The 10,264-nt window shown below is 38.3% G+C and overlaps 1 protein-coding gene across 1 annotated transcript; it reads left to right on the forward strand.

Moving 5' to 3' along the window:
• The first annotated feature begins 1,563 nt into the window (after window positions 1-1,563).
• Window positions 1,564-6,605, forward strand: kcnj2a (potassium inwardly rectifying channel subfamily J member 2a). The gene is made up of 2 exons (XM_079846171.1): window positions 1,564-1,756; window positions 4,584-6,605. The coding sequence occupies exon 2, from the start codon at window positions 4,833-4,835 to the stop codon at window positions 6,114-6,116; it is 1,284 nt and encodes a 427-aa protein (XP_079702297.1). The 5' UTR covers window positions 1,564-1,756; window positions 4,584-4,832; the 3' UTR covers window positions 6,117-6,605.
• The last annotated feature ends 3,659 nt before the right edge of the window (window positions 6,606-10,264 follow it).

Raw genomic sequence — 10,264 nt, forward strand, 5'->3', positions numbered from 1 at the left:
GTATGGTCTCAGAGATATTAACAAAAAACATATGTCTACTACAATGAATAAAATTGCTGGGTCTCTGGAGGTTTTCCTGAGAAAGTGAAGTCTCCAGCCCTCCACCTTGTGGTTGGATGCAGTGCTGTCCAAGCATCGCCCTAAATTAGGCTGAAAGGTAAACAGAGGCCGGACAGCTCACGTACCACGTTTCGCCTATAAATAGTCTGTATTATTTATAGACTTGAACAAGAAAGTAACTAAAATAAGCACTTTGCAACAGCTTCACAAATAAAAGTTTAACACGGCTCATTACTTATGACAAGTAAGCAGTGTGTGACACGCAGCAGCCAGGAGGGCAAAGGCCTGAGGAACACTTACTGCTGGGTTTTCATTGGACCACTTATAAAGAGATGAAGAAACATTCCTCTGATTAAACAATAAACGATCATTCATTTCTTTCACAATGGGCTGATTACCAACAATGCAATGTAAGAAGCTGGAAATTAAACAAAGCCAGAATAAAATCTGAGTAATGCTGTGGATATGCATACTATGAATCTTAGACTAACCATTTGTTGATCAAATTTTATAATAGCAAAACACAGAAAAACACATTTCAAAACTGGATGACCTCAATGTTTTGGTCAATGGCATAATATAGGCTAAAAGGCCACAATTGTCTTTCATGTTAAATTATTAATAGCACAAAACATTTGATTAGTGAAACAAGTGTCAAGAAGTGTTTGGCTTAAAGATAAATGGTCTCCATATTGCATTTGGTCTCACTATCAACAAATTGTATAAAGTGTGATTTCTATAGTAGGGCTATGTTTGTTGTGAAAAGAAGTAAGTTAGGCCTATGTTCCATAAAATCACAAACTAAACTGCAAGTCCCATTTTATTTCAGTAAATGGTCATTTACGTTTTTCCCAATGGCGATTTTTTAACACTAAATGTATTTCATAGTTAAATCTCGGAGGTCAATGTTGGAATTGCACAATGTTTTTTTTTTTTCAGAGGAGTTGATGTTAGTGTAATTTTCAAAGCTAAACCTGTCGACGTTTCTCCCGCCCAAACAATTTTGCCTGTTGTCGTCACGGGTCACTGACTGATGTTTTAGATCACATTTATGACTTGTAAAACAGATAATGACCGTGTGTTTTGTCAAAGTAACCCCAGACATTGAGAAAATAGTACTGTTGCTAATGATTACCTCAGACGAACTCGACTTGTGTTTGTCAACGTCTATTTACCGCATTCTGACTTTTAACTTAACTGTGGTGGTTACTGAAAGTATTGTTTGAAAACTCTGTTTAAACATATACTTCTGAAAGATCACATACTTTTTAGACACCCGCAGCCTTTTGTTTTGGCTTCCTTTGGGGGATTCAAGCCTTAGTTCGCACGCTGCTGTTCTCTATTTCTCTTGCTGTGTCTGTGTCTGTGTTGCAGTCTCTCTGAGTGGAACATTGTTTTATCCGCGCGTGAAACTCTCCCTCTCGTCGGATTGGTCGGCTTTCAGAGAGGGGGCGTGACTAGCCGGTGCGTGTTGGTTAAATGAGTTTGAAGCCTAGAAGAAACAGCACATGAGTTACCGCACGCCGCAAACAAGAAGAGAAACGTGGAGATTGATGTTCCTATACTTCATATCAAATGCTATTAATACATTACGTGGAGAGAAAAAGATCAACGAGAAGACAGTGTGGATAGTAAAATAACATTCGTTGGATATGTATATATGACAACTGTTTCGCGTTCATTTACAAATGACCAGGTAAGGTCATACATATATTTGCTGATATGTTGTTATTGTATGCAACTGTAAATAAATTCGGTCTATTTGACGATATGAAGTGTGTTGTGCTATACAATTTAACTTCATTTCGTTAGGAACGATCTCGCAGTCCTCAGTTATATTTGACTTTTGATAGCTGACAATATAAACATAGTTTGAGGACATTCTTGAGCTCTCTATTGAAAGTCTATAGGAGACATGATCTCAGAAGAAAAAGCAGAAGACTTAATAAAAAAGTTAAATGTTGCTGTCTAGCAGAAACTGCAAAGAGTTGTCACTTGTGGTCTTACTGGGATGGTGAGGGTTTGTTAATTAAAGTAAATTTCTGACCTTCAGGCACATGACACTACAATGAAAGATATAGGAGTGTGATTACTATTTGCTTTTTATTTTCTCTGAAGACAAATACACAAGGTGACGCATAATCTTAATTGTCTTACTACTTTTAGCACTTCTTATGTAGTCCTTTAAAAGAAAGAAACTGGGGAATAAGGTTTAGACTAGAGAATATATTTTCCTCGCACACCTGTTGACTTCTCCATATGACAGACTTTGCCTGCATGACAGATTTGCCTTATAAAAGTAACATACAGGGTTTAGTACTCCAATATGTGCATTGTTGCATGCAAACACATGAGTTTAATTGTTATATAGCCTAGTATTGTTTTTTAGCAGTATTCTACTGAGCTCACTGTTGCTAAGTGTGCATTTGTCTAATATATTTGGAGCACAGCTGCGCTCAGCAGTTGTCAGGCGTCAGTCGGCTGACAGACACGCAGATCCTCTTTTCTGCCTTAAACACTCAGGGACTTTCAACTGGCAGCTAAATTGGTGTTTAACTTGTTTGTCAGGACCATGCACACCACATAGTGTAAACTGTGTCAGCAATAATAGGGCAAAAGGAATTTCCCTAAAATATGCACCCATGTTTTAAAAATATTAGTCCTAGTTTGATCACTCAAAAGAATGTAGACTTTTATGTAACATTTTCCATTGGTCCTCACTGGTCCACGCCATCAAAATAAACATCTTTCCTGGATATAAACACTGTCATATTATGTTTCATGTAAGAAATAATGGCATCTATCAACCTGCTCCTTATCTGAATGTCTGTGGGGCCACAAGTGGAAAACAGTCTTTTGTAAAAAGACAAAATGTTAAACCGAAAGAAATAACTGTTTACTTTTGTTCTAGATGGTAGAAATGTCCTCGCTACTAAAAATACTGAAGTAATTTCTGTTTTAAATACAGATATATCCTTTTCTCATGCTCTCTCTCACTCTCATTGATTGATTGTGTCATTCGCTTGCTCTCTTTTTCTCTCTCAAATCCTTCTGCATTTTGTGCATCTGCTAAATAAGATAAAATAGGACCTTTCTTTTCAGTTATGGTTGCTAGGAACATTGAGGGCAGAATAGGAGCTTTAATGAGTAGTGTTTTAGTCCTCCTCGGAGAATTGTCACAGGGCTCTTATTATACTGCTGAGAGAGAAGATGAGGTCCCAGAGGACAAGCTCTCAAGTCAACAAGCCTTGTCTCAGTCCCTGCTCTGCACCCTACTGAAAACCAGTCTTAGCTTGTTTTTACCTTCGCTGATGTTTATGCAAAAGTTCAGCATGTTATGTACTTTGAGAAATTAATTAAGGATACATTTGATCAGAATGCATGATTTTTGCCACTGACTAAATGAGTCTTTCCCTTTTTAGAACACTTAATCTTTTAGGGAACAGGTCTTATTTTATAGCGCTGTTTTTTTAATGCAAAAGATCAGCAGTTGCGGCTTTTTATGTGGAATATTTGTGAAGACATCTTGCAAGACACAATTTAAAAGCATTTATTATTGTTCAATACTCTAAAAATATAAAACATTACATTTACAGAAGGTAGAGCTTTCAGGATGCCACTATTGGTTAGAAGAGTTTTTGCCAATTTAAATTAGTGCGTTGGTAAGAGACATACATGACTGAACAAAGCAATTTTTCCATTCACCCATACCCTGATTATCACAGTATGTGAAAACGGGTATTATTAATGGTCCTGTGGGCAATTACACTATATGGCAGAGCACATAAACAGACATTGGTAGGCATTGCATTGTCAAGTAATCTAGGGCACTGCTTGGTAAAATATTGTATTTAATAAAATAAAATACAAATTTACTTTTTTCCTTTAATTAACTTGATGAAACTGTTGGTGCAGATGGTAATTAATATTATCACATGATGTAAAAACATTGGATGTTGCCCAAGAAAAAATATGTGTCTTTCAATGTATCTTTGCCAACATCAATAAAACTGACGATCAGTAATACAATTTAGTTAAAAAAAAAACGGATGATCAAACAAAAAAAAACTTCACTATTTACTTCACAGCCTCACTGAGCAAATGATTTAGAGAAGTCCGTCTTGGGTTCTGTTGGCTAATACTGCTGTTTTTTTTTTCTTCTCAGTTTGAAAGGAATGGACAGGGTCCTCTTAAGTTTCAAAGTATGAGTTTTTGATTAAGCACATACCATGTATCAAAGTTAGTATTATTTGATGTGATACTAAATTCACAGGGAAATGTTAACATTATGATTTAATCAGGGTAGAAATTTATCAGTTCAAGCTGAGACCTGCATGAGAATGCGTGAAAATTATGTGCATCACGTTGGTCTCAGAGACATGTGCGCTGTTAGAGCCAAAGTCGATTTTTAGTGATTAAGTTAATTTAGCAACTGAGACTGAAACAGATCTGCAGTGAGAATGCTGAGTTTACAGTCTGTGCCAATTAACGTTAACGTGTATCTTGTTTCTTGTTTTTGATAGGACACTTGATTGATGATATCACCAGAGCAGATGAGAACGGAGTGATCGCCCCATCCTTGGCCCTTTCTGTCAATCAAAAGGTCCAACTGGAGCAAAGAGACGCCTCCTGCGTCCGGCTTTGAACAGCCCCACCTTTTTCTGCTTGTGTTGGTCCCCGTGAGTGTTTCAAAACTGTTTCTCCAACGCTTTTTCCAGAAACTAAGACTGTTTTCCAAAGCAGAAACAGCACAGACCTCCCAGACTGAGGTGATGGGAAGTGTGCGGGCCAACCGCTACAGCATTGTGTCATCAGAGGAGGACGGTATGAAGTTGGCCACTGCTGCGGTGCCAAATGGGTACGGTAACGGGAAGAGCAAAGTTCACACCCGTCACCAAACCCAGAGCAGGTTTGTCAAGAAAGATGGACACTGCAACGTGCAGTTCATCAACGTCAGTGAGAAGGGTCAGCGCTATCTGGCCGACATCTTCACCACGTGCGTGGACATTCGCTGGCGATGGATGTTCGTTATCTTCTGCTTGGCCTTTCTGCTGTCGTGGCTGTTTTTTGGATGTATCTTCTGGCTGGTCGCAATATTTCACGGAGACCTGGAGAACGGCAGTCCCAAATGTGTCTCCAACGTCAGCACCTTCACGGCTGCCTTTCTCTTCTCCATCGAGACGCAGACGACAATCGGCTATGGCTATCGCTATGTTACAGACGAGTGCCCCATCGCGGTGTTCATGGTGGTATTTCAGAGCATTGTCGGCTGCATCATTGACGCCTTCATCATCGGTGCGGTCATGGCTAAGATGGCAAAGCCCAAGAAGAGGAACGAGACGCTGGTGTTCAGCCACAACGCTACGGTGGCCATGAGGGACAATAAGCTGTGTCTGATGTGGAGGGTGGGCAACTTGCGCAAAAGCCACCTGGTCGAGGCCCACGTTCGGGCTCAGCTCCTCAAATCCCGCACCACAGCCGAGGGAGAGTTTATCCCTCTAGACCAGATGGACATCGACGTGGGCTTTGACAGTGGCATTGACCGCATCTTCTTGGTGTCACCGATCACCATCGTCCATGAGATCGACGAGGACAGCCCTTTCTATGACATGAGCAAACAAGAAATGGACAACTCTGACTTTGAAATCGTAGTCATCCTGGAGGGCATGGTGGAGGCTACGGCCATGACCACCCAGTGCCGCAGCTCCTACGTGGCGAGTGAGATCCTGTGGGGACACCGCTTTGAGCCTGTCCTCTTTGAGGAGAAAAACTATTACAAAGTAGACTACTCTCGCTTTCACAAGACCTACGAAGTGCCCAGCACCCCACTGTGCAGCGCGAGGGACCTTGCTGAGAAAAAATATATCCTATCCAACTCAAATTCTTTTTGCTATGAGAATGAGGTGGCCCTTTCAAACAAAGAGGAGAAAGAGGAAGTGAACGTGGACAGCTTGGGCCCTGGTGGGACAAACACGGACACTAGCTCAGACTCTGACCACAGCCAGGCCACCGTTCCCTTAGAACCGCGGCCTCTACGGCGGGAATCCGAAATATGACTGTGCAGAACTAACGGGAAGGTTTAATAGACACCTCTTCATACAGGCACATTGAGCTGAACTGAGCCCCTCGGCGAGGCAGACTCAAGCTAACGGTACAGTTACGAGGAGGAATCGACAGAGAAACTGTACAAGAGTGTTCTTACGAATATGCATGGTTAAATAACAGCATAGAGGCACTGCACAGCTAATGAAGAATGCAAGGGAGGAGAAGTGAGAGTTTCCCAATTAGGCAACACTACCTTTTTTTAGACCATTGCTTCTGAATGGCATGAAGCAGAGAAGATGTAACTGGTTGGCAAAACTTGAAAATGAGCAGGCATGTGTCCATGTGCAGTTGTCAAACGATGCAAGAACGATTCAGACCAATATAGTACACTCATGCTGCTACCAAAGTTGATAATATCATTATTTATCATGCAGATATTTAGTTCTGTAAATTTAATTAGGCGATTGATATAATAATAGTCAACTGAAATAACATTATACAAATGAGGAAAAAACACAGCCAAGAGTGTTAGTCAATGTCTTAAGTATCATTAACAAATCCTGTTCCTACCGTCTAGTTAATTATTCCATTATCCCCTCTTTTCCTTTTCTATTTGAGTCCGCTGGCCTTTGTGTGAGCCACGGGTATTTCTGGAACAGTCTTGCGGGGGGCTTAGGTGGGTGATCTCTATTTAAGAATATAGACAACTCGGTGTCTGTTCTTTTTTTAAAAAAGACACATTAAGTTGGAATCCCTCCGCAGCACATTTCAGATTATCTGAAAAGAAGAACGCACAGGAACATGCCTGTTTATTGCGATATATCGGACAGGGTCTTTAGATCAGTATCAGAATGAGAATCACAGTCGTCATGTCCGCAGGGACAAAGAGAGTGAACGTGTTATTGAATGTCTTTCTACAAGTGCTGCTATGTTGCATATTATATAGAGTTTTAGACTTTTAAACCAAAGAGTATTCAAAATGATCCTTCATAAAGAATGCATCAAATTCTTTTATTAGACATAGGACAAATCATGACTTGGAGTAAAAATATATATATTTGTAAGTGAAAAGAAATGTTTTTTGTTTGCTTACGCACATACAGCTCTGGAAAAAAACGAAGACACCACTTAACAGTGATGTTGAGTGCTCTCTTCATTTTTTCCAGAGCTGTGTATGGTTTATTTTTAGTGATTATTTTCTTATTCTAAGCCAAATAAAGACTATGAATAACAAAGCCCATTGGAAATAAGACTGCTACAGGTTAGCTTGCCTTATTTTCAAACCGCTACTCCCTCCTTTTCTTCCCATAACTTCAGTGTTACTGTGCTACACAAGTGTTTGGGTTGGAAAATGTTGCTAGTAGAAAACCTTCAGATTTAAGGTTCTAATTGCATGGGTTACATATAGTTGTGTGACTGTATAATGGCTGAACGCTTTGGGTTTTATTGCAAAGATACAGGACAGAACACAGAATCCACTCTCCCTTCTGACTTTAAACCTCTCTAATAATTAATTGTTTCTCAATCAACTCTAACCTCTTGTCTTGCCTGACAAACTGCAATACGACCCTAATGACTTGTTTGGCAGGTGTACCAAGGACTGTGTATGTAGGACTGGGTAATTAGACTGAGATCATGGTACTGTGATCCAATGACAATCAGAACACAGAATCTGAGCTCAGAACCGCACTTGCACACAAAATGTGCTCCTGAGATGTCACTTGACGTTTGATTGTGATGTCTAACTTGTCTCCTCTCACCTTTTTGTTTTGTTTTGTTTTTAAATACCTGAAGTAACCCAAAACAGCCACTAGAGCACGTTCTCCGGAAAGCTCTATAAAAGGAGACAATAAATTTAGGGGATATTTATTTTGAAAAATACTGCACGTTATACGGCTGTGTTAAACTTACAAAAGAGTATAAATTGCTATTAATGCTGTTTTATCTATTTTTCATTCAAATTTCATTGATGAACAGCCAATAATGCAGTAAACCTGGTTGGCACTGGTCTACTGTTGACTCGTTCGAAGGAAACACTACTTTTAACAACTGTGGGTCTATAGGCAGTGGTTCTTTCTCTTTGTTGTAAATATCCCCATACTTTATGCAGTTGCTTTTGTACCAGTCTTCCCTATTGTACTGAAAGAAAACAATGGAATGTACAGATTTTTATATTATGATAAATATTATTGTTCTTATTATAATTATTATTATTATTATTATTGTAATTATTATTGTACATGCTATTTTATTTCTTTTTTCAATAAAACGAGATTGAATGGTCAAAAGTCATTGTGTTCCTTGGGTAACTTGGATTGGTAAGTTCTTTAAATAAACATTGGAAAACACTGAAAAGACTAACCATAACACATAAAACAGATATATAACCTGAATTTTGTGACCTAAGGACAGCTGCTATAAAATTGTCTAAAGCTGCTATAATATTCTTTAAAGGCTCTTCACATAAAAATACATATTCTTTTATTTATGCGTGTTTCTTCAATTTAAGGCACTTTTATGTCTCAGGGGTTGATTTCAACCCTTTTTTCTTTTTGTCAAGGTCACATAAAACTGTCTTGGAAACTTTGTACCATATATTATATTTCCATGTTTTATGTGGAACTTTCCATAGACAATGATTTTTATACTGTACAATACTTAAATAAAAAAAAACATAATTTTGTATGATTTATAAGCAGGACCAAAATATATCCCCACAAGGTCAAAGATTTCTGGTATTGCTGTCCTTGTATTACTACCACATAGGGGATACCAGGACCACACACAAATACACACACACACACACACACGCACACACACACACACACATACACACACACACACACACACACACACATTGTTACTTTTAAAATGATTTATATAGACATTGCACTACTGATAATGATAACCACAGAGTGAAGATAACTGAAATCCTGTCTGAAAAGGATTTAAAACATTTTTAAACAGCCATTTTGCACCTAATAAAGTTTTTTTTTTTTTTTTTTAGTTAGCATTACCAAACGTTAATGTGGGTGCATCAGATACTGGCTATGAAAATATAGCAAGACAAAAGAGTCATATTATTCAAAATAATAACAAATGTCAAATTACAAAAATTACAGAATTCTTCTGTGATGTATTCATGTTGACTGTTATTAGTAGACAATTCAAATTATAGTGTATGAAAAATGTATTTTAAGAGCGTTTAAATTCTAAAAGGTCCACAAACCAATGGGTCCATGTCTTAGTACTTTTCATGAAAAGAAGACTCTCCTATTCATTCTCCTATTCAAAAAATGTCCTTAGAGGGGAACTGTATCCCAGGGCGGGTCATGTCCACAACTTACATAAAACAGCCTGTTGCCGTGAGATATAAAGCAGAGGCTAAATATCCTCACGAAATAACGCACTCACACCATTTCTTTTAACTCAAAGCAGCTCTTTGTCACATATTACCACACCTGTATCAAGCATACAACCTAAAACAATCAATATTATTACAGTTGGGATTACAGTTTTTCTCGATTGTTTACACACATTTTCTGAAAGCATGCCTCATATTCTCAGAACTCTTCACACAAATCCAAAAACACACACACACAATGGGCAAAACCCCTCAATTCTCCTGCAAAATGCAACTTTACATTCAAAACAATGTTATTTCTTTTCAAAATGGAAATTTGTTTTCAAATGACACACACAAACCATCATATGAATAGACATTTATAAGAACCAGTTGAACACTGATGTGCTCAATGTAAAACACTATGATGAATGGAAAACACTTCTTCTCCTTTCATCATAATGACTTAGGTCTTTTTGGTTCAGTGTTACACTTACAACAGACAGTACATACATAAGTGTTGTAAAATATTTGAGAATATTGTTTTCATACTCAGAACACACAAATACACAGTAACAAATATATTTTATTTTTCCCACAAAAACAATGTACACAGTGTACACCCCAACCATCACAAAGTTGCACATACAGTGGTCTACATACAAAACAACAGAATAACTTACTGTACAGTTACAGTAAAAAAAAAAAAAAAAAAAGATTTAACTATGCTGCATCCTCTCTTCGGTTTCTCACCTTTTGCCCTTTGATGCTAAAGCTCTGTTTGCTAATTGTAAAACTGCGTGACAGGTGTTTGCC

The sequence above is a fragment of the Gobio gobio genome (assembly GCF_949357685.1).
Source record: "Gobio gobio genome assembly, chromosome: 20".
Classification (NCBI taxonomy): domain Eukaryota; kingdom Metazoa; phylum Chordata; class Actinopteri; order Cypriniformes; family Gobionidae; genus Gobio; species Gobio gobio.

Coding starts and splice junctions, on each gene's coding strand:
- kcnj2a (XM_079846171.1), top strand. CDS start 4,833: ATGGGAAGTGTGCGGGCCAACCGCTACAGCATTGTGTCATCAGAGGAG.